We start from the raw sequence: 21,310 nt of genomic DNA, 5'->3' as shown, positions 1-21,310 counted from the left end.
ATTATAGATATCAGTTTCATCCCTGGCTGTCACATTATGCTTTCTGACGTGAGGAGAGTAGCCGCCTGGCACTGATCCCGATCATTATGAGATATCAGGGTTTGCCCATTACATTCAACAACTATCACAGGCACAAGGCAACTCCAATTGATCGAGATGAGATGAAAGAAATCACTTTGAGAACTATCTCGGATACATGGCTCATGAAAAGAGTTGAGTGACCGTGGGTATTAGAAAGAGAAAAAATGACACATCGCTTCGGCTTCCCCCGCCTCCAACATGCAGAGTGCAACCTTGTTACTCGCCGTCATGATGCTAATGCTGTCCCGCAGTAGTAAACGCAATAGCCGCATCCACAAACTTCGTCCATACCCCAAACTCCTCCTCATCCCTTGGCGCATAGATCATGACATACGGCAGCGGAATCCGTCCCATCACGCCACTTAGCGGGTGCAGCTCAGCCCACCCCTTCGCCATGGCTTCCTCCGCGTCGGTCAGGCTGAGGACCATGTGGGAGCTGGCTTCTGAGTGTACGTGGACGATTTCGCCTTTTGTGCTTTTCGTCAGGTACGTTGGCAATGGGGTGCCGATGAGCCAAAGTGCGGGATTGTCTTTGGCTTCCAGGCCGGATGGTTTCACGGCCAGCGTCTCTGGATGATGAGTTGCCAAGTCTTGTAGATGGTTGTTCATGAGGTCCATGAGGGCTTTGTCTCCCTTTTCTGTGGCTTGTCTCTGGGGCGCGACGTAGTTTGGGATAACTGGCCTGTCGCCTCGACGCTGTGCAAGCGGCTCTTGGAGGAAGCGGGTGGTGCCATGAGGTTCGTATGAATCAGAAACGCCGGGCTTTTTGAAGACAGTATGGTCAACGGTACTTTTCAGAGTGAGTGGGCGTAGAGCGCCTTGAAGAAGCCAACCGAAGACGTTGTGCGGGAGGCCACCGGGGCCAAGATCGATGTAGCCCTGGTATGAGGGCATGGCGAGAGCTGCCAAGGGGATGATGGCTATTGCGGAGGTGAAGAGTATAGGATGATTGCGGATATTCAAGAGTAGGGATGAGGAGAGCTTTGAAGGGTTCCAGGATGGCATGACGATTGTTGTCTCAATCCAGGATTTGTCGTTGTTGATGGCTGCCAAGTGATGGATGAGAAGTCGCTCACAATAGTTACATCAGCAGCGGCAAAGCTCGACTAATGAAATCGCAATTGATATCGATGAAAGATGCCAAAGACAATGCAACAGAGGTTGGAGGAGCTGCATATATACGAGGATGACCTGTGACATAAGAGCGATATCCGAATGACATGTGCCGTCTTCCAAGTCCGAAACCCGAAACCCGGGAGACACAAACTTCTTCACGGAGCAGCAAGTTAAACCGCACTGCCGTATTACATCGTCCCTAAGACGGACTGAGAGTTGAGACATAGCAGAAATAAACAAAAGCGGCTAATCTTGACAGAATTGTTTGTTGTATTGATGGCTATGGAGTACAATGACATCATCTATAGACTTGCACTAACGCCGGAGAGGCCCAACTCTGCCATCCATGCCACAATTTCCTGTCCAATGCTATGAGGATGGTCTTCCTGTACGAAATGACTTCCTTTTCCAAGATACATGGTCTTGACATTCTTCATCTGTGCGCTCAGCCTCTCAGAGTCTTGCTCCCTAACAAACGTCCCGGGCTTCACCCAGAAGAACAGTTTCGGCAGCTCTGATGCAAGAAGCCAAGCCGTGTAGTTTTTGGCCTTTTCCACCACTTCCTGTGGATGACCTTCAATGGGTATCTCGTTGGGGAATCTCCAGACCGGCTCACGGTCTACAGGGTTAAGAAATGGTCGGCGGTAGTGAACCATTTCCTCGTCGGTCAAGCCTCGAATGACACCCGTGGGGAGAAGCTTATCGACAAAGAAATTTTGCTCAATGATCATGGTGCGGCCAAGTTCTGGAGTACGAAACTTCTGAAAGAGGTCTCTGAACATTTCATGGCGACTGGCCCAGTCCAGGCCGAGAGCAGAGCCCCAATCGTGAATAACAAGGATAACACGCTCTGATGGAAGGACTGTGTCTAAAAAGGCATCGATATAACGCTGGTGGTCGCGGACCCTATACTCCAGGCCAGCGACCTTGTCTGAATTGCCGAAGCCGATGAGGTCGGGCACAATGCAGCGGGTATTCTTTGCTACATGGGGAAAGATGTTTCGCCAGAGATATGACGATGTTGGGTTGCCGTGCAAGAAGACGGCGACGGGTCCGGAAGAGGAAGAGGTACCGACGTCGACGTAGGCCATGTGACTACCGAGGACTTGGGCCTTTTTCTTCTCGAATGGGAAGGCGGAGGAGATTTCGAGGCCTCTATCAGTCGCCATGATGAAGGACTAGTATGAATACGATTAGGAGATGTCTGTAATCAACAAAGAGAGGCGCTTGGCAGTGGAGCGTTGAGATTGTGGAATGTTGAGCGGCTATATCAAGGCTGTGGTCAACACAATTCTTGTTGCAGAACGGCGTCCCAACAATCAGCTTTATATACCTATACAAACGCTCATCTGGGTTGGTAATCAGCCTCGATCCATGTAAGTACTAGTCATGTCTGAAATTATATCTGGTTGAGGCCCTTAGATGTTTGGTGTTTACTGATCTTTGCTCTTGCCAGGGGTATCGTGCTACCGCGTTTAGTAATTATACCAATTGCTACACTATCGTTTATGCCCATGTGTTTCATATCAAGCGACTATTTGCTCCATTCCAATATATGAGTAATCAATCTCGTTCGTTTGCAAACCTCGACAGTATCCCACCTGGAGGAGTTTCGCTTGAGCTGAAGGCGAGTATATAAAAGCCGCACAAGGCGTTTTGTGCGGGACTTATAAGTCTGTATTTCAACTGATCATTGCTCATTATGTCTGCTACTAGGTATGTTAATGGGTTCCTCCATGTATTTGAGTATGGAGCTAATGAATATCTAGCCCCAACCTTTTACAAAGCGTCATCGACGCCCATGGTGGTCGAGAGTACTGGGAGACAATTCAGTCTCTCAATGTGGAGTTTGAATTCTCCGGATTGGCTTTGGAGATGAAAGGCCAACCTGGTCCTCACAACGTCAAACTAATTGTCGACACCAAAGTCCAAAGAGTTACAATCCTCCAATTTGGCGACTACTACGGGTCATGGACTCCAACGCAGACAGAGGTCGGCAAGATTGGCTCCAAAGACCCGGTCGATGTCCGAAAGAATCCCAAAGACGTCTTTGACGACTACACCGCGGAAACGAAGTGGGACGTGCACAACCTCTTCTGGTTCGTGGGCTACGCATATTGGAACTACTTCAATTTCCCCTTTTACCTCGAAACTCCCGAGATTCAGACTCGAGAAGTAGACGGCCCGACGCGCGAGAATGGGGAGAAGTGGAGGTCGTTGGAGGTTGTTTTCCCCGATGGATATCCTACGCATACAAAGGTTCAAAAGTACGACTTTGATGCTGAGTATCGACTGATGCGCATGCACTACTCTGTAGATGTCATGAAGCGAAATGTTCCGTCGTGGCACAATTGCTACAATCACGCCGTTGCGGGAAAGTATCTTTATCCGACTCTGCGGGTTGTGAGCTCGTCTGTTCCGGGAATGACTTTCTTTTCTCCGTTTACTTTGAGGGGAATCAAGATTGCGGTTATTCACATCTAAGCCGATACGCGAGGTTTTGTATTTTAGAGCCGAGAATTTGCAGAAGCAGAGGGTTGTTTTTGTTGTCGCGATAGTGTACCATATCTACGCAGGACGATATGTAATTTCAAGATCGAAGACTTTGACCGAGGCAATGGCTCGCCAGTGTGACGTTATTTCCACCCATAGAATCTGGACTATAAGGTACCCGTAATTTACACTTAGAGTTCTCACGCAGCCGAGGACCGCCGATCTCGACGTGTTTGTGATCAAGATTCCCCACGGTTCGCATTCTTAAGCAGCTGAATTACTCAACACGGGACTTCGGCACTCCACAATTGACTTGGGGCAACCGTGTTGACAAAACATTAATTATTCTGCTTCTTTGCTGTCGATCAATACACTCGTTCAATGACTTTGACGAGAGGACGAAATGATGTTTGTAAGCAAGAGTTCAATATATAAGGAGAGGCTATTCTGATCCACGTACCCTCTTGCCATACCAAGCGCGACAGGGGCTTCTTTATCAACCGGGAGAAGTAGAGTTGATTGAAGAGAAGCATGGGAAAAGTGTGAATTAATAAATATGTTGGCCGAGGTAATGTTTTGACAAAGGAAAGCTCTTGAGGGTTCCTTCGGCGTGTTTGGTGAATGGGATACACAAGATAGGCCTCGATATATTTGCCACACGTAGCTCCTTCTACAATATATTGCTGGGGGGGGTCCTTCCATGACATCATTCGGGCAATATCAACCTACCAGAGAAAGAGTAGTTCATCAATCTGTAGTAAGGACGGTAGATAGTAGAAGGGAGCAGCGGACAGTTGATTAAGGTAGCGACAGCAGAATCCAGTAGCGGATCGTAGAACAAAATGGTAATAGTAGGAGAAAGTAACGACAATAAGAAAACGCAGCGATGATAGAAGATGAAATGCTTTTGACGGTAAGAATTTTGTGACGGGATGCCAGAATTCTAGGGTAGCTGCCGCCATGTGGAATGTTGAACGCTCGTACATTGATGTCTGGGCCTGGCGGGTTTCAACACTGCAAACGCATTTCAACTTCTCTTCTCTTCCCTTGTCTTGCGCAAACCACAGCTAGAAGTGGTTCGTCATGGACGAGGCAAGGCTGGAGATTATCGAAGAATAACCTTGATGATAATCTCAACGACATCTTCATCTGGGGTCAAGTCTACAATGCCGTCACCGAGGCAAAGCCCCCTCCTCGTCCCCCGCAGATAAGATAGTCATCTATGACAATTATTTGATACACGAGCAGCATCCTTAACTTGGCGGTATTGCCTTGCGAGGTGGACTAGATCCTTAAAGAGGAATCTGATCTTGGCGTCGGCGTTCGCAAGTTTGAACAATCTTTCTTCGCATCCGTCCCGCGCCTCGAAGAAGCCGCCGATGTCGTCTTTCATTCGTTGAGCATTATTTGAATCTGCTCAGTCCCAGCCATACGTGCGGCTTCTTCCGATTCCTCCTCTTCTATGGCGTTGATCTTGGAGATGTCGGCCTCTTCCAGGTCCTCCTCTCCTTCCACCTCCTTCTCCTGTCCCCATTCGTCATCAGGACCACTGCAATCTTTCTCACAAATCGTCACTTGGCTATTCGGCGTCTCGGTTGTAGAGGAGGAGTCACTGGCCTCTCTACCATAGGTTTGGGTATGAGAGAGTCTCACTTGGCTCGTCCGTTTAGGTCGTAGGCGACTTGAAAAGTAATTGAGAATGGAACTGGAGGTATCTGGCCCTTGTTTAGGCTCCTTGGCTTGTCTCCTTACTTGGAGTAAGGTGAAGAGTTGCTCTTTGATCAAGACGGATGGACTGGAATGTCAGCCGCTGCAGGAGAAGGAGAGCAAGATGTCCTGGCTTGGCTCTGCAGTGTCGTGCCCAAGTTGCAGAGTCTTGTGATCAATTTCACCCCTACCACCTTGACACAAAGACGGACACTGCTAGCACAACCGAAAAAACACCCTTGTTCGGATATACGGAAAGACGCAGCATGGATATCAGCTTCCTCAACGACGATGTCTGTCTATCGGTCGTAAGCGGGAAAGTTAGACAGATACCGCTGATGTCACGTCTTGGTGCCGAGCAAATTGAATAGCAATCCATACGCACACGTAGCTCCAGTGGCGTGGATCGACTTTGTAACGTATGCGGGAGAGGTGTTATCGGCTCAAGACCCTCGATGTTTCGTCCTGGCCTTTTCGCTGTACCGGTTTCTCGTGTGGTTGTGGGAATATGATCGACTAGGAGGGGTCGCATCTGAACAGTTCAACATTAACGAATCTAAGGGTGCGCTGGAGTTTGTGGCCACAATGCTTGGGTTTTTCTAGATGGACGAAGAAAGACTAGGACTTGACCCTACTATCAGGACGTCAGACGGCAAGCATTTTATCGAGATTGGACAGGATAGCCGACCGGAGCGCCTCGTCATCGACGAGGTAATTGCATGATCCCGCTGTATCGCTGGAAGAGCAAACCCTTGCTAGAAGGCACATCTCGAGGACGACCCGCAGGCGGCCTTTGTCATGGCAATACCCGGAGCGAGACGATGAGGGCGAGATTCTTCGAGAGGTCACTCAAGAAGGTATGATTAACGTCGCTCGGTATTATTATCACGAGACGATTCGTATTCGTGATGCCGACGACGATATTCGGAACAGTGTTCGCACGGGACTGGATATTACCATTGCAGTTGCTCCTACAACGACCGCTGATGCGGCGACTACTCCCGAGTCGGCGGCTACTACAGTGATGGCTAATGCCACAGCTACAGCCAATGCCATAGCCACGGCCATAGCTGATTCAACGGCTATAACGATCGTGATGGAAAGTGCTTCTGCAGATGATACAGCGGCTCCTACGACGACGATAGCACGAAGGCTATCTGTGTCATCCGTCTTTACGGCTTCAACGATAGCTGTAGCGGCTACAACTCGACGAAGACGCTCTACCGCTCAATGGGGGGAAAGAAGACACGGAGAGTGCAGCAGCTCCGCCAAAGCGAGAGACTACAGACGGCCAATCTACAATGCTAGCTCGCCCGCAGCCCTTGTGGCCGCTGCAGAGAGCTGCATCCAGGGTCACCAGTCTCTGAGAAAGGCCGGGTTCCTCCACCGAAACGTATCCGTTAATAACGTTCTAATCAATGAAAGAGAAGGGACCAGAAAGACTTCCTAACAGATCTCGAACTTGCCATAAGAGAGTCGAGGAAGAAGGCATCAGGGGCAAAGGAGAAGACGGGAACAAGGGCTATTATGGCGATTGGATTGCTGTTTGGCGAACCGCACTGTTTCATGCATGATCTGGAGTCCTTCTTCTGAATTCTCTTCTGGATTTGCATTAACCACGACAACCCAGATAGGAGTGTCTATGAGAACACTGGAACTACGCAAATGATTACGAGTTTGCAGAGTCGAAGCTGGGCCTCATCACTGACTCGTTCATCTTCCGCTAGGAAATCCTTCACAGCGTTTTACGAGCTGCTGATTCCGATGATGGATAGACAGCTGGTAGTGGCGTTTCCAGGGGGGCTGAGATAAAAGCAAGTTTACGAAGGGCTCTATTCCACGGTGAGAGACATTCTGCGGGATGAGGAGAACGAGTGGTGTTGGTAAGCGATTTTCTGATGTCTGATTGACGGTTTGAGATTAGCGAGGCGTCTGGGGTTATTTTTCTTTTCTTTTTTTCTTGTGTTAGATGTGATATCATATCAGGACGGTCATGGGAGCGGTTTTGAGCGGGCTGAAGCGTGAGAAATTATTGGATACCGGGGAAGAAGAATTGTGCATACGATGCTGCATGAGGGTTAGCGAGAAGGATGTGGCGGTATGAACAGTAATAACGGGCATGGATGATTTATGGTATGGAACGTGTACGAGTATGAGTCCAGCGGAGAGCATTGATTGATTGATTGACTCGACGGGATGTGGTTGTGGGAAATGTGACAAATGACAGCGAGCTCGCTTCAAGTTCAACTCTCAGCTCAGCTCGGCTCAGCTGCTCGCCTGACTCACTCGCTAGGCGGGCTGAAGAAGAATCGGTCATGGATCAAGATGATGAATGATGCTTCCTGCAGGGCCTGCCATGTCTCTGCAAGGGCGGGCTCGAGAAGCGTTCTGCGTTGTACTGTAAGTTCTGCAAACTGCAAGGGTTTAGTTGCTAACATCCCAGACAGCAGGTAGCAATGGAGACTTCTAATGGAGACGTTCCAGGTTCAATGCAATGCAGGTATACGGGAGTGATCCATGATGCTACAGTAGCTTGATTACCTGTACAGTAACAACCGGTGTACGGCTTTGTTTCATTTCGTTCCCAGCACTACGGCCACAGAGTTGAGGCTATTCCACATGCATCGCTTGAGGCTTGCTTCGCTTGTCTTCCCGTTTGGGCCGGCCACATGCAATCGTGGCAAGGCGGCGGCATGGCTTGAAAGAAGTCCTAGTTCTAGGCCTAGTTCTTCTAGTTCTAGTACTCTGTAATATTTTAACGCAAAAGTTGAAGCATCCACTCCATCTCGTCTTGACTGAATCGACAACCAACATGCATGAAGCAAGCATCCACCGCCCGTCCGTCCCGTCACCGGTACATGCAGCGGTCGGGAACACCACTCGGTGGCGTCGGTAACCCTGACCTGGCCGCTATTATTCGGCTGTTGCAGCGCAGGTACCAGTACCACCTCAGCGGCCATCTCTCGCTGTACTCTGTACTTGACGATAAGAAGGTACAGGTCACTTTTTTGAAGTTTGGCGAACTGAACCCACCACACTCTTTCATCCTCTTCTCTCTCTTCTCCTCTCTTCCCAGCTAACTAACTGCTAACAAACTAAACATCTGCAGTGACACGATCCTAGTTCCCTCCCATCCATGTCTGGTTCAAACGAATCGGCACTTCCCCGCCCCCTCTGGTCATTTTTTCCCTCCCGTCGCAAGTCGGCAGTCACAAACGCCTCTTCGCTCGTCTTCGTCTTCGACCCCTTTCAGGGATAAGATACGCTTGGCCCCCAGGAAGAGTTAAACCTGGGACCGGGGTCGTGGTTTATTATTTTTTTTCTCTACTCCAGGCTTCTTTTGCAAGGGTCGATAGGCGAGAGCTAGTACAAACCGGTCGATTTCTTTTATCGATTTTCAATCTTTAACGTTTGTGACCGTCTGTCTGCCCTCAATGTCGCGTCGTGGGGAGGCTCTGAACTGATGCGATACGATGCTACAGACACCACTAGAGCAGGCATTTATAACAAAGGCGGCCCGCTCCATCTAAGCTGCTAGTGTCCCCTCTCATCATCGTCTTCTCTCCTCCTCTCCGTCGCTTCATCAATCGCTTGAAGAAGCAGGAAAGGATTACTCTTCTCCCTTTCGCCCTTTCATCATGGCCGCCGCCGACAAGGACGAGGTTGCCGTCGTAGAGGCGCAGCCACAGCACCAGCGCCTGTCGACATGGCGATACAATTCGTACGTTTCAAACCTCGCCTATTAGTTTACGCGTATCGCGAATTGCTGACTGACTCGTGCCAAACTTCGTAGGCCATTCGTTCAAACCATCATTGTCGGCTTCGTGCTGTTCTGTAATCCGGGCACGTACCTCGCCATCACCGGTCTGGGTGCTGGAGGCAAGCAGCCGCAGCTCATTGGAATCGTCAACAAGGCAAACGTCGTTCTCTACTGCTTGTTCGGAGCATCTGGTATTCTAGGCGGCAGCATCATCAACAAGATTGGACCGCGATGGGCGCTCATGATTGGTGCTACGGGCTACCCGATGTACGCCGGATCTCTATGGTACGTTTGCAGACAATTCCCCTTTCTAACCTAACAAGATGTAAACCTAGAGGCTAATCGTTGCACGCTCAATAGGTGGATTGACAAGGGCGAAGGAAGCTGGTTTGTCATCTTTGGCGGTGCTTGGCTGGGTCTGTCCGCCGGTCTTCTCTGGTCGACTCAAGGCTATATCACCACTTGCTACCCAACCGAGGCGGAAAAGGGAAAATACATTGCCACATCATGGGTTCTCAACGCCATGGGTTCCGTTGTTGGAGCAGCCATCGTCTTGGGTGTCACCATCAACAACACCTCCGTCTCCGGTGTGCCTTCTTCCGTCTACATCATCTTCATCTGCCTCGAGTGCGCTGGTCTCTTGATTGCCGGTCTGCTGCTGGATCCCTCCAAGCTTCGACGCAATGACGGCCGCCCAATTGCCTCCTTCACCCCTCTTCCGTGGTACCAGGAGCTCAAGGCTCTCGGCCTGACTTGTCTGGAGCCCAAGATGGCGCTCATCACCCTGTCCATCTACAGCAGTGAGATGTACCTGTCCTTGACGGGAGCCTTTAACGCCTGGTATTTTAACGCCAGAACTCGATCCCTGGCCAACGTGAGTACCTGTGCCCTCGCTTACTCAACCAACTTGTTGAAAGTCCTAACATAAGTGTGATTTCTAGTTTTGCTACTGGATCTTCCAGGTCCTGGGAGCCCTCGCCATTGCCTGGATCTGCGACGCCAAAATCTTTGGATCGCGTCGACGCCGAGCCTTTGTTGCTGGAGGATTCGTGGCCTTTGTCATTGGAGGAACTTGGATCGCCATGGTCTCGTTCCTCTCCGTCAACCACATTGACCGATCAGAGACACCGCGTGCGATTGACTGGACCGAGACGAGCAAGTTTGCCGGCCCCTTTGTCATCTACATCCTGTTCGGAGCTTGCTACCCTATCTTCCAAAACTTCCACCACTGGACATACAGCACCTTTTCCAACGAGCCACATGTTCTGGGACGCTACAGCGGTTACTTCAAGGGCTTCCAGGCATTTGGCACAGCCACGGCCTTTGGAATCGACTCTCACGGCGTGCAGTTTATCAGGGAGGCGGGATCTTACTTTGGCATGATGATTGTGGGACTGTGCCTCACCATGGTGGCCATCTACCTTTACACGACCGATACGAAGTATGGACAAGAGGAGGGCGTGGTGATTCCCGAGGCGTTTGAAGAGGTCGTAGGGGAACACGAGCACGAGCACGAGCACGAGCACGACCAAGTTCACGAGAAGGCTGTTGACCAGAGCGAGTCAGCAGGCTCACAGAAGGAGTAAAGCTATTTGCTTTTTTCTCCGCTGTTGTTTTTTTAACGAACGTACAATGAAGCCTGGGGTCTGGAGCTACCTTTTACTTTTTCTGGGGATTTGTTTTAACGATCACACACATATATATACTAATGGTTGCATGTCTGTCACGGCATATTATGGAAATGGGAAATATTGGGATATCTTGGGGCATGCTCATGGGTATGAGCTCGATGCCAATAGCATATAAATTGCAAAGCTTTTGAATATGAATTATTAAATGACGCTAACACGCACATTGACTACTTGCTGTTGGTTCCATCACCTCTCATTCTACGACTGGCATTTCTCTTCGCAAACAAGTACCAAGAAGACCAATGTGTTATTCATGGCATCATCGCAAATAATTACCGAGAAAGCCAAGATTGTTATCCATAGCATCAGCACAATCAAGACTCGCAGCCGTCGCACCCGGGCTAGCGGACGGATACCCTCGACACCCACTCAGTTCATTGATATCGACGCCAAGCCGTTTTGCAATCTTCATCACAACCAACACAGCGTCGCAATGCAACCCACAAGCCCACCAACCAACCCTTGATCCAAGCAACAAATCCCGGGCCCCATTTCATCAACGACCCGTTGCTAGTCGCGGAACCTAGGAACAATACAATCAGCACCACAGGGATTTTTTAAAAACTAAAATAAAGAACATGTATGAACTAAAATAAAGGCATTGACGTACGATTTTAAGAAACGGACCCCCGGGGCTAGACTCCATTTTCCGCCGGGAAACCCCGCGCGGGAATCAGTCCCGTTGAACCAAGTTCCCGTCTGTTCACTTTGGTTATAGTCTTATAGACTACTCCGTAGAGTTGCAGCTTCTTGACAAAGAAAAGTCCGTTCGTTTCTTTCTGCTAAGCTTGTCTTGCTCGTTCCTTCCGGCTTTGCGTGCCGGCATCGAGTGCTATGCCAAAGGGGGCAATATATACGCTAAGAGGGGTTGAGGGGTTTTGTGGGCATTTTGTTGTGGTGTTGGGTTTTTGACCTGTTTATTCTTTTTATTTATTCGATTTCCTATGTTTTATTATTTAATAATTCTTGATTTTCATGTGTAGATGCATGTTGGGCAGCCATGGGGTAGCTAGATGCCGTTTTGGGAGGGAAAGAAAACATAACTGAGGGGGTTCCGACCAAAAGTTGGATGATTGTGAAGCTCTCTATCTATCTACCTATCTATCGTATCTGAATTGCAAACTTGACAGCCTTGCATCAATCAATCAATTTACTCACCTTTTGATTTCTCGGTGCCTCTCCCTCTGCCCACCAAATGCTTCCCTCATAACATCACCATCACAGCTTCGACAACAAAACAAAACAAACAAAGCAAAGCAAACATGACTGAACAGCAGGATCACATCCGCACGGCAATCTCCCTGCGCGATGCCTCCCTCGACAAGAGCGTGCTCTTCTCGCTGTCGCAAATCACCGCGCTTCCTCAGGACGTCACTTCGGTGCCCCGGTCCAGCGGCCTGCTGTCCGACGCCGAGCTGCAGCTCACCGAAGATTACGATGCCACGGCGCTGCTGGAGATGCTGGCGGCCAAGAAGGTGACGGCCGTGGAGCTTCTGTCGGCGTTTCGCAAGAGGGCGACGATTGCCCAGCAGTGTGTGAGTTTTGGGTGATGGTGCTGGAATTTCTATTCTCTATCGATGAACTGGATCATGGCTGTTTGCTTCATCATCGTCACCTCTGTCAACTCTGTTGTCGACACTTTCCCCCTCCATCAATCAATCCCCCCTTTACCCCTCCAAACCCCTCTCCATCTTCTCATCTTCAGCTCTACCACGCTGCCCATCACTTCCATACTCTCTATCTCGCTCTCTCTATCAATCGTCATACATACAATTCGTCTTCATCTCTCTCCATATCCATATCCATACATCAATGCTAACTCACCCTCCCAGACAAACTGCCTCACCGAGCTCCTCGCCGAAGCCATCTACGACGCCGAGGCCTGCGACCAGCATCTAGCCCTCACCGGCCGCCTCATCGGCCCCCTCCACGGCATCCCCCTCTCCCTCAAGAACCAGATCGGCGTCGCCTCCCACCTCACAAACGCCGGCTTCGTCACCTGGATCAACAGCACCAGCCACGATGACGCCGCCATCGTCAAGACGTTCCGCAAGCTGGGCGCCGTTGTCTTTGCCCGCACCAACCAGCCCCAGGCGGGCATGCACCTCGAGACTTCCAACAACATCTACGGCACCACGGTGAACCCGCGGAACCGCCAGCTGACGGCGGGAGGCAGTACGGGTGGTGAGGCGGCGCTGATGGGCATGCATGCGTCGGTGCTGGGCATTGGAGGTGACATTGGAGGTTCTATCAGAGTCCCAGCAGCGTTCAACGGGGTAAGAAGACTCATTTTGTACCGTGATTGTTACCCTGCCCTCAGTGATGCTGACATGAATCATTCTAAAGCTCTACGGCTTCAAGCCCTCGCCAAGTCGGTTTAGCGGCAAGGGCGTCGTCGTCCCAACCCCCGGCCACGACTCCATTGTCGGCACTCTGGGCCCTTTTGCGCGCTCCCTCCGCGACCTCGAGCTCTTCTGCAAGGCCTACTCCTCGACGCTCCCCTGGATCGACGACGTCTCGCTCATCCCAGGTAGCATCCTGTCGTCCTCCATGGGCCGCCAGCTGGACGAGACGCGCCCGCTCAAGGTCGGCATCTTGTCAGACGACGGCGTCGTGTCCCCCCTTCCGCCGGTCAAGGCCGCCATGCGCAAGATTGCCGAGAAGCTGGGCCGCGCCATAGACGTCCAGACTGTGTCGTTTTCGCCCATGGACCACGCTAGGGGCTGGAGTATCATTGCCGCAAACTACTTTGAGGACGGTGGCGCAAACATCCGCGCTCTCTGTGCAAAGGGTGGCGAGGCCGTCTTGCCCCTGACGGAGTGGATCATCAACGAGTGCCAAAAGGGCCGTGCCTCCGTGGCTTCGTCTCCCGAGGGTCTCAAGGAAGCTCGTGATGGATTCCGCGCTGAGTACAGCGACCACTGGAACCAGTTCGACGTCGACGTGGTGCTCGCCCCCATCTATCCGAGCGTGGCCGGCCCCCACGGAGCGACGAGATACTGGGGCTACACGTCCATCTGGAACCTGCTGCAGTATCCGGCCGTAGCAATGCCTGCGGGCAAACTGGTGGGCGACGCGACTCCCGCAGAGCTGAGGGAGGAGTACAAGCCCAAGAACGACCTGGAGAAGCACTACTGGGAGATTTACTCTCCCGAAGATGCGGAGGGTCTGCCGATTGGTATCCAAGTTGTGGGCAAGCGGTATCACGAGCGGATGGTGATGCAGGCGGCGCGGGTGATTGAAAAGGCGCTGCTCAGCAAGTGAGGATGATGATGATGATGTTGGTGAATGTTGATGCTTGAAACGAATATGGAATGGAATCCAAAGGAATGTTGCTTGAGCAAGAAAAGATGTTATAGATACCTATGTTACAATAGATGACTCCTGAAAGACTATCACGAGGGAAAGCTTTATATCAAAGCTAGTAACGAGATGTAAAACAATACAAATACGCACGTGTCCCTCCCAGTTTGCTCGTAAAATTCATCATCTTCGTCAACGTATTCCGCCTCTTCCATCCAACTGTACATACACAAACCATATATCAATCGTAATATCATAATATCAACACTTCTTTCAGCATCACAGCAGCCACATCTCCGTGCCATGTCCAACGTAGTCTACATATCTTCATCCTCTATACTCCCGTCCTGATGTAACAATCAATTCCCTCACAACTTGCTTGCCGTCGTCGTCTCGCAACACGCCGCCGCCTCTCCCGTCGCCTCCACCAACGTCGACTTGTTCTCCGCCTGCTGCGAGCTCGGCACATCCAACGCCGGATTCTTCTCATGGAACCCCACAGGCTTAAAGTGCACGCTCAGCCTCTCCACGGGCATCACGGGAAAGTCCTCGGGCCGCGGGTTGTGCGTCAGAGCAAAAGTGTGCCAAAACACAACGTCCTGATCAACAATATCATCACCTCGGGCCGCGTACGCATCAACACCTGTACTCAGACGGCTCTGGTTTGTAAACTCGCCCGCGGCAAACAGCTCGTCGTCGCGGTGGCGAGTTACCCAGACGGCGTGCTCGTGGAAGCGCGCGCGGCGAGCGTTGAAGGACCGGGCAGACATGAGCATGCGCTGGCTGGCGACGGTCTGGACCTTGTAGGCCACGGGCTTGCGGCTGATGGCGTTGATGATGCTGTCGTTGCGGATCTTGAAGACGCGGCCCAGCTCGACGTTTGTGTCTGCGAAGCCCGCCTTGTCCAGCACCGTCGTGCGAGCAACGTAGCCCACGCCGTAAGGGTCGTCAATGCCGTGCTCTTGAGGATCGAGGGGCACGCTGTCCTCGTAGATGACGGTGTTGTTGAAGCCGTCAATAGCCGGGTCGACGCGCAGGTTGAAGATGTGCTGGTGATACGGCGCCGATACTCCGGGGCCAACAGGGGTTGAGAAGGGCAGCTTGAGGCCCTCGGCATCGTCAATCGGGATCGTCGACAAGACCCCCGTGGCGCGGACCTCAAACTCGACACCACCAGCCTGATCTAGGATCCAGGCGAAGATGTACTCGTAGTTGGAGACGGTGCAAATCATCTGCACCACCAACTGCCGATTCCGCACCACCGTCGCCTGACCATTGCGGTAGTTTGTGTGCTTGTGCAGGATTCCAGCGTCTTGCTCGTGCAGACAAATGACGTTCTGCAGATGTACCGGCCTTCCTTGCGAATCGATCCTGAAGCCATCAAAGTACTTGATGTGGCCCAGACAGTCGCATCCGAGGCTGAGCTGGTTGCAAGTGATGCCCAATCCAACATCGCCCACGTCAAAGGCCTGCTTGCGATGGAACGGCTTTCGAGGGTCTCCGTAAGGGACCGTCATTTCGGACAGGGCCAGGCGGTAAAAGACATTGCGGCCGTCGTAGGTGAGGTTGTACAGCACGAGGCCCTCGCGGTAGTTGAAGCCGACGCGGAACCGCCACTTTTGCCAGTTGACCAGGTGGCCGTCGAGCGAAAACGATGGACCTTCCGGCTGCTGCACAATCAATGGCTTCAGGTCCGTCCGCTGGGGCGTTTCTAGTAGTTCGTGGGCGTATTCAACAGCCTTGACGGGCTTCCATGGCTGCGTCTCGACGAACGAGTGATCGCCTCCAGTGGGCAGATAATCGATGCGGACGAGCTCCATGGAATTCGCATCAATAACAGGCGAAAACGCACACGGTAACGAGTAATGGTTCGACTGCGGATGCGCAACAGGCACGATAAACATGTAAAACTGCACCAGCCTTCTCGTCTCAGCCTCGTCGTCGGTGCCGTAGATCCACGGATCCGTGCAGACAGTAACACCCTCGGGCAGCTTGAGCTTTTCAATCTCGGCAATGACCCGCGGGTGCTTCAGAATCACCGTCTCGAGCCCAATCATCTCGTCCACATCGACGGGGCCCTGGATGTGCTTGGGCAGCTCCTTGAGATCGATGACGGCCTTTGTGTCGAGGTTGACGACCGCCTTGAGGAAGGCATAAGAGTCTAGGCGGTGCAGGTAGCTGTAGACGAGGCGAGGAGGCGGCTTTGGAAGAGGCTGGCCTGTCCGCTCGGCCTCGATGTAGGGGATGACATGTTGCTTGATGGGCTCCTTGACGTCGATGACTTTGAAGCGGAGGTTGACGCCGGGGAGGGCGGCCTTGAGGATGGATGTGGTGAGGGTGATTTCCTCGGGGCGGATGGGGTCAAAGGGATGCATTTTTGCGGTATAAGTGGTATGCAATGATACCGACTATAGGTATGAGCGAGATGCAAATGCGGGAGTGTATAGTGTAGTATGCAATAGCATATGCACTCCGCACTCTCCGTATAATACTCCGAAGTAGTATAACGAACGGGAGTTCACCGAGCTACCGGTATCAACGAGTCGTCTATTGACGTAGCCGTGCTTACGGTCCGTTGTGTTGTCGTTGCACGGGAATAGTGCCGCTATCTAGAATAGTATCCGGAACAGTCAGATCCGTATCAGAATAGTTGTACTGTGCAACCACCAGCAGTAGCATTCAGTACCCAAGTCGTGTTAGCAAAGACGGCAAGTAAGGTAAGGATCTTTGCCTGCTACTTTCAGCCTTTAATTCTCCAGCCGAGATCCCAAAGCTGACCAGTCAAGTCGACAAGTTGACAGATGCTCCAGGGGGGGAGGCGTCAAGCCCTCTTATACTAAGCCATGCCCATCATCACATTCCGGCCTCCATTCGTTCCCGTCATTGTAGTATTAGACTCCAATACCCACAGATTACGATACGAGTAGTACTTGATCCATACGTGCCCAACCGCCCACGTCTCCAGGTATATAATCAGCATAATCCAGTCTCCCCTTATCACGCCCTCCCGTTGATCCCATCCCAACACCACTAGAAACTCACGCCAGCGTACAACTTACGCTTCAACTTCCGAATCGGAGCTTTCCCCTCTATCCTCGTCCATCAAACTATCAGTTTAGTTTCCCCCCTCCCCCCTCCCTTGTTTGAATTTACCCAAAAGCCTTATTGACTAGGGAACCAACATCCGATCTGTTCCCATCGAACCAACCACCATCAAATGCGGAGGCGGCCGTCTCTTCCCGATTCCTCTTTGGGCCAAAGATACGCGCACTAAAAGGAAAATCAACCCGCTGTGGAGATTCTCTCCGTCTCTCCTCCTTGTCCTGTCAGAAAAACAAAGAGACTTTTTTGAGCTGGCAACCCTATTCTATTTCTTCGGAAGCAGAATCATCAAAGGCCCCGGACCAACCGCGTGGATCAAGCCATTTATTTTGTCAACTGCATGACTAGTAGCAAGTCTTTTGGTGGCTGCGAGTCAGCTGCTAAACTTGTAGTTTGATCACATTTAAATAAAGGCCAAGGTCCGTCCGTTCCCCATTTCTTTCGTATCTTTCTCCGATTGATGGGGGGGTTTTTTTCTCACAAAATTACTAGTTTTGGTTATATACTATAGCTAAAGACGCCATTTGTTCCCGTCGTGTTTGTTTCCCATACCAAGTCAAAATGACACAATTCCACGGGCGCGAGAATATCGAATCGACAACGAAAAACGGGCTAAACAACACATGAAAAAGAAAAGAAGCGAATCAAAAAGAAGACAAAAAAAAGGGAGAACAAGAAAGAGGAGAAGTACATCATTTTAGGTCGCAAATACGCCATCTCTCACTCTCTCTTTCTCGGGTGATGAAGTCTCAATCGACGGCCTCACGCAGGATGACCTCAGCCGACAGCTTCTCAATCCACGATGGCTTCTCAGTCGATGGTCTCTCAATTGATGGCGTCTCAGTTTATGGCCCCACAAGGAATCATCTCTCAGCTGATGAGCTCTCCATCGATGATGCATTCATCATTGATGATGAACTCTTCATTGATGATGATCTCCTAATTGACGGCCTCTCAGTTGACGACCTCTCAATTAATCATGAAACTCTTCATGGATGATGGAGCTTCACATTTGTCAATGGTCATCACCTCTCAACGATCATCTCTCAATCATCATCATCTCTTAATGATGATGGTCTCTCAATGATGATCATGTCTCGACGATAGTGGTCTCTCCATCATGACATCTCTGAACGATCATCACCTCTCAACGACGTTGGTCTCTCCATCATGGCATCTCCTAAGTAATAATGAGATCCCACTTCACTTTAGCCAGCAACCCCCGCCAATCATGAAAGTCTTTCTGCACCGACTTCTTCGCCCACACCTCCTTCAGCAACAGGCTCGCACACCGCACGTTCCCCAGCCCAATGTGGCTCCCCAGCGCTTCCACCCGCAGCAACGCCTCCTTTGCTTGGTCCTGTCGGTTGGTCTCGCACGCAACGATAAACAGCAGCGGCAGCAGACCGGCCTCTTCCGGACATCCCAGCGGAACCCGCGCCACCGCCGCTAGACAGTCTGTCAGGGCCTCGGCCTTTTCTACGGGCAAAAGGGCGTGCAGGGATGCCCAGTCTATGGGGATGGGGATGGGGATGGGAATGGGAATGGGAATTGTTGACTGCTGCAATTGGGATTGTAATGACAGCTCCTCCATCGGCACTACAGGAGAATAAACAGCGGCGTCTCTCTCTCTCTCCGCCAGAATCTCGAGCGCGGCATGGATACACGCAATGACGGCACATCGATACGCCTCGGCAATGTGCGACGAGTTTTCAATCGTCGAGGGACCCATACCCTCAGGAATGGCGAACCGATCGGCACTCCAGCTTCTCCTGGCCAGCAGGCTTAATCTATTCAAGGAAGTCAGTCAATTAGTCAGTTGGCCTGTCGGTGCGGGGAGAATCTCGTCTAGATCTGGTTTCTTCACGTACATTTCCTCTACTTCTTCCCTCACTTTATACGGTTCATCTCGTATGTTTATCACGAGGAGGTCGTTGACCCGGCCGAGGAGAATAATGAGGCTCTGCGAGAAGCCCATGTAGGGGTCAACTGGAAACAGTGTGCCAATCTCGAATGGCTCATGCTCAAATTCCCCTTCTCTGACATACGGCGCGTATTCTGTGACCCGAGCAATATTCTTATGATACGACATGCTATTTTGTGGCCAATTAGCTCAAGACCAAGACGAAACAAGAATTAGACGAGGAGGAGGGAGAATAAGGTGACAAGAAAAGGGTGCATTCTTTGCACTCACAAGCTACGGACGTAGGCCAGCGTATTCGACATGGAAGCTTGCTGCTCCGGGTCCAGCGACTGGCACAGCGACTCGATGCCTCGCAGGTGGAAGCGCCAGTTTTCCACGCCGTCCTTGATGATTTCGTATTTGCACAGGAAGATGGACGCCAGAATGGCCATCTCGGCCGTATCCTTGTCCTCGATGATGACCTTCCTCTTGTTCTTGTTCTTTATTTTGCCCTTGCCATTGCTGTTACTGTTACCGTAGTCACCGCTGCTTTCGCTCTCGACGGGACTTGACTCTCTACCATCCGTTATCAGCTCTCTTCTCCTACTGGAACCAGAGCTAGAGGCACCGCTGGAACTGTTTGTCACTCGTGGAATCAAGTCCCGCACAGCCGACAGCACGCGGACGTAGTACCGCGTCGCCATGGTTGAGTATTCCGACCGGTCGACGTCGTTCGCACTCGACCGGTGAAGGGCCGCGGTGGCGCAGATTGCGTCGAGTAGGAGGTTCGACGAGGCTATCCGCGGCAGGATCAGCTGCTTCAGCGGGTTGACGTAGCTGTTTGCGTTGACTAGCACGTTGCTCAGCCGCTCCAGGTAGTATTGCAAAAAGAAGTATTCGCTCGTAGACAGGTATGAAAAGGCCGACAGCGACGGCATCGGCCGCTCGTCCCGCGAGCCGCCACGAGTCCGCAGGGCCACCTGGTGATGATGATTATGTTGATGATGCTGTTGGTGCGGTGATGATTGTAGCTGAAACTGCGACTCATACTGCGACTGTGACGACCGCGACGATGACGACGACCGCGAGAGCCTCCGCCGAGCCGTCGACGGCACCAGCGCGGAAGAAGAAGAAGAGACGCTCTGCCATTCCGCCGGCTCGCTGCTGGACTCTGCGTCGTCTGCCGTGCCGCCGGAAGACCCCGATGATGTCGATGCCGGGCTCGAGTGATTCGATTCGTCCGGATCTGGCTCCGGGGCGGCGTCCGTCACCGCTCCAGACGGCCGGGATTCGCGTGTCGGTGTAACGACGTTGATGGGACAGAAGATGTCGAACTGTACGCATTCGAGGCCCAGCCGCAGGCATGTCTGACACCTGCCATTGTCGAGAAGGTCAGTTAAAACAAAATCCCCAGCAAAGGGAATCAATCAAAGGGTAGCAAGTTCGGTCCGAGGTAAGCTCGTCGAGCTTCGGCTAGTCAATAGTATCTTCGCGTAAAGTGCTTGCAAAAAAAGAACGAAACAAAAGAAAGAAAAAGAGCTGCTTAAAAACCTACCTCGGCTTTTGGCCATCACCTGCAGTTCTCAGCGTCAGTCAAATCCACAGTCTCTGTTGTTTCTCTCTCTATCGCTGCCTGCTGTCTCTGCCGTGTCTCACGCACACGAGTCCATACAGCCCCCAAACACATGCCGCGACGCCCGCTCGAAATAAAAATGGCAGAATGAGACTCACACTTCTTTCTCCTCCGCTTGCATGTACTGCATCCCGTGCGGCTCCACGGCGTCTTTCGGACCCGGCGCGCCATTCAGGAAAGTGGTTGCGAAAGAACACCCTTTTCTTTTACCGACTCTCCATGCAAGCCGGTTCCGCCGAGAAAACTGTATCAAAAAAAGGTACAAAACGAAGTCGTGAATTAAAAAAATAAATCACAGAGACATGGCCAATCAAAAAAAGTAATTCATAAAAATAAAAATAAATGGCAGTATCGCTCGTAATGCAAAAATGTCAAAAGAAAAGGAAGAGAAGAGAAAACGCCGTGAAAATGAACACGGCGATATCCGAAAGAAGAAGAAAGAAGAAACGTTGCCCGGGATGTGAATTGAGGAAAATCGGCCCTAGTTCGAGTAACCGGGGGCTCTGCGATTGCTTGGAAAG

General features: G+C 51.4%; 8 protein-coding genes across 8 annotated transcripts; 4 read left to right on the top strand and 4 right to left on the bottom strand.

Moving 5' to 3' along the window:
* Positions 1 to 8: 8 nt before the first annotated feature.
* Positions 9 to 1,435, bottom strand: V8C40DRAFT_251705 (uncharacterized protein). The gene has a single exon (XM_083217238.1). The coding sequence runs from the start codon at positions 1,084 to 1,086 to the stop codon at positions 316 to 318; it is 771 nt and encodes a 256-aa protein (XP_083070434.1). The 5' UTR covers positions 1,087 to 1,435; the 3' UTR covers positions 9 to 315.
* V8C40DRAFT_281148 (alpha/beta-hydrolase) lies at positions 1,280 to 2,633 on the bottom strand. Its single transcript, XM_083221538.1, has one exon. The coding sequence runs from the start codon at positions 2,364 to 2,366 to the stop codon at positions 1,500 to 1,502; it is 867 nt and encodes a 288-aa protein (XP_083070433.1). The 5' UTR covers positions 2,367 to 2,633; the 3' UTR covers positions 1,280 to 1,499.
* V8C40DRAFT_281142 (uncharacterized protein) lies at positions 2,634 to 3,681 on the top strand (the record flags this gene model as incomplete). Its single annotated transcript, XM_083221537.1, has 2 exons — positions 2,634 to 2,913; positions 2,967 to 3,681. Exons 1-2 carry the CDS (start codon positions 2,900 to 2,902, stop codon positions 3,679 to 3,681), a joined length of 729 nt encoding a protein of 242 aa, XP_083070432.1. The 5' UTR covers positions 2,634 to 2,899.
* Positions 3,682 to 6,000: 2,319 nt separating this feature from the next.
* Positions 6,001 to 6,847, top strand: V8C40DRAFT_281140 (uncharacterized protein; the record flags this gene model as incomplete). The annotated part of the gene is made up of 2 exons (XM_083221536.1): positions 6,001 to 6,108; positions 6,212 to 6,847. 2 exons carry the CDS (start codon positions 6,001 to 6,003, stop codon positions 6,845 to 6,847), a joined length of 744 nt encoding a protein of 247 aa, XP_083070431.1.
* A 1,587-nt stretch (positions 6,848 to 8,434) lies between these two features.
* V8C40DRAFT_251701 (uncharacterized protein) lies at positions 8,435 to 10,999 on the top strand. Its single transcript, XM_083217237.1, has 4 exons — positions 8,435 to 9,118; positions 9,191 to 9,442; positions 9,518 to 10,031; positions 10,099 to 10,999. The coding sequence occupies exons 1-4, from the start codon at positions 9,036 to 9,038 to the stop codon at positions 10,741 to 10,743; spliced, it is 1,494 nt and encodes a 497-aa protein (XP_083070430.1). The 5' UTR covers positions 8,435 to 9,035; the 3' UTR covers positions 10,744 to 10,999.
* A 952-nt stretch (positions 11,000 to 11,951) lies between these two features.
* Positions 11,952 to 14,316, top strand: V8C40DRAFT_251698 (amidase signature domain-containing protein). Its single transcript, XM_083217236.1, has 3 exons — positions 11,952 to 12,383; positions 12,681 to 13,124; positions 13,195 to 14,316. The coding sequence occupies exons 1-3, from the start codon at positions 12,111 to 12,113 to the stop codon at positions 14,110 to 14,112; spliced, it is 1,635 nt and encodes a 544-aa protein (XP_083070429.1). The 5' UTR covers positions 11,952 to 12,110; the 3' UTR covers positions 14,113 to 14,316.
* V8C40DRAFT_251695 (copper amine oxidase) lies at positions 14,185 to 17,068 on the bottom strand. The gene has a single exon (XM_083217235.1). It carries the CDS (start codon positions 16,524 to 16,526, stop codon positions 14,520 to 14,522), a length of 2,007 nt encoding a protein of 668 aa, XP_083070428.1. The 5' UTR covers positions 16,527 to 17,068; the 3' UTR covers positions 14,185 to 14,519.
* A 1,274-nt stretch (positions 17,069 to 18,342) lies between these two features.
* On the bottom strand, positions 18,343 to 21,060 carry V8C40DRAFT_63989 (Zn(II)2Cys6 transcription factor). The gene is made up of 5 exons (XM_083223226.1): positions 20,888 to 21,060; positions 20,712 to 20,730; positions 19,448 to 20,530; positions 19,125 to 19,346; positions 18,343 to 19,043 (listed from the first exon to the last, which is right to left on the bottom strand). Exons 1-5 carry the CDS (start codon positions 20,958 to 20,960, stop codon positions 18,434 to 18,436), a joined length of 2,007 nt encoding a protein of 668 aa, XP_083070427.1. The 5' UTR covers positions 20,961 to 21,060; the 3' UTR covers positions 18,343 to 18,433.
* Between the last annotated feature and the right edge of the window lie 250 nt (positions 21,061 to 21,310).

This window comes from Trichoderma camerunense (genome assembly GCF_050948025.1).
Source record: "Trichoderma camerunense strain CBS 138272 chromosome Unknown V8C40scaffold_15, whole genome shotgun sequence".
NCBI lineage: Eukaryota > Fungi > Ascomycota > Sordariomycetes > Hypocreales > Hypocreaceae > Trichoderma > Trichoderma camerunense.
Note: the sequence above shows the minus strand (reverse complement) of the source record. Positions and strands in the feature narration are given on the sequence as shown.

What these genes read in the sequence shown, in the direction of transcription:
- V8C40DRAFT_251695 (XM_083217235.1), bottom strand. Translation starts at nt 16,526, where the DNA reads ATGCATCCCTTTGACCCCATCCGCCCCGAGGAAATCACCCTCACCACA.
- V8C40DRAFT_251705 (XM_083217238.1), bottom strand. Translation starts at nt 1,086, where the DNA reads ATGCCATCCTGGAACCCTTCAAAGCTCTCCTCATCCCTACTCTTGAAT.
- V8C40DRAFT_281148 (XM_083221538.1), bottom strand. Translation starts at nt 2,366, where the DNA reads ATGGCGACTGATAGAGGCCTCGAAATCTCCTCCGCCTTCCCATTCGAG.
- V8C40DRAFT_251698 (XM_083217236.1), top strand. Translation starts at nt 12,111, where the DNA reads ATGACTGAACAGCAGGATCACATCCGCACGGCAATCTCCCTGCGCGAT. An exon ending in CGACGATTGCCCAGCAGTGT is followed by an intron (nt 12,384 to 12,680) that starts GTGAGTTTTGGG and finishes TCACCCTCCCAG; the next exon opens with ACAAACTGCCTCACCGAGCT. An exon ending in TCCCAGCAGCGTTCAACGGG is followed by an intron (nt 13,125 to 13,194) that starts GTAAGAAGACTC and finishes ATCATTCTAAAG; the next exon opens with CTCTACGGCTTCAAGCCCTC.
- V8C40DRAFT_63989 (XM_083223226.1), bottom strand. Translation starts at nt 20,960, where the DNA reads ATGGCGCGCCGGGTCCGAAAGACGCCGTGGAGCCGCACGGGATGCAGT. An exon ending in CTGGCCTACGTCCGTAGCTT is followed by an intron (nt 19,347 to 19,447) that starts GTGAGTGCAAAG and finishes GCCACAAAATAG; the next exon opens with CATGTCGTATCATAAGAATA. An exon ending in AGGGAAGAAGTAGAGGAAAT is followed by an intron (nt 19,044 to 19,124) that starts GTACGTGAAGAA and finishes TTCCTTGAATAG; the next exon opens with ATTAAGCCTGCTGGCCAGGA.
- V8C40DRAFT_251701 (XM_083217237.1), top strand. Translation starts at nt 9,036, where the DNA reads ATGGCCGCCGCCGACAAGGACGAGGTTGCCGTCGTAGAGGCGCAGCCA. An exon ending in ATGTACGCCGGATCTCTATG is followed by an intron (nt 9,443 to 9,517) that starts GTACGTTTGCAG and finishes CACGCTCAATAG; the next exon opens with GTGGATTGACAAGGGCGAAG. An exon ending in GAACTCGATCCCTGGCCAAC is followed by an intron (nt 10,032 to 10,098) that starts GTGAGTACCTGT and finishes TGTGATTTCTAG; the next exon opens with TTTTGCTACTGGATCTTCCA.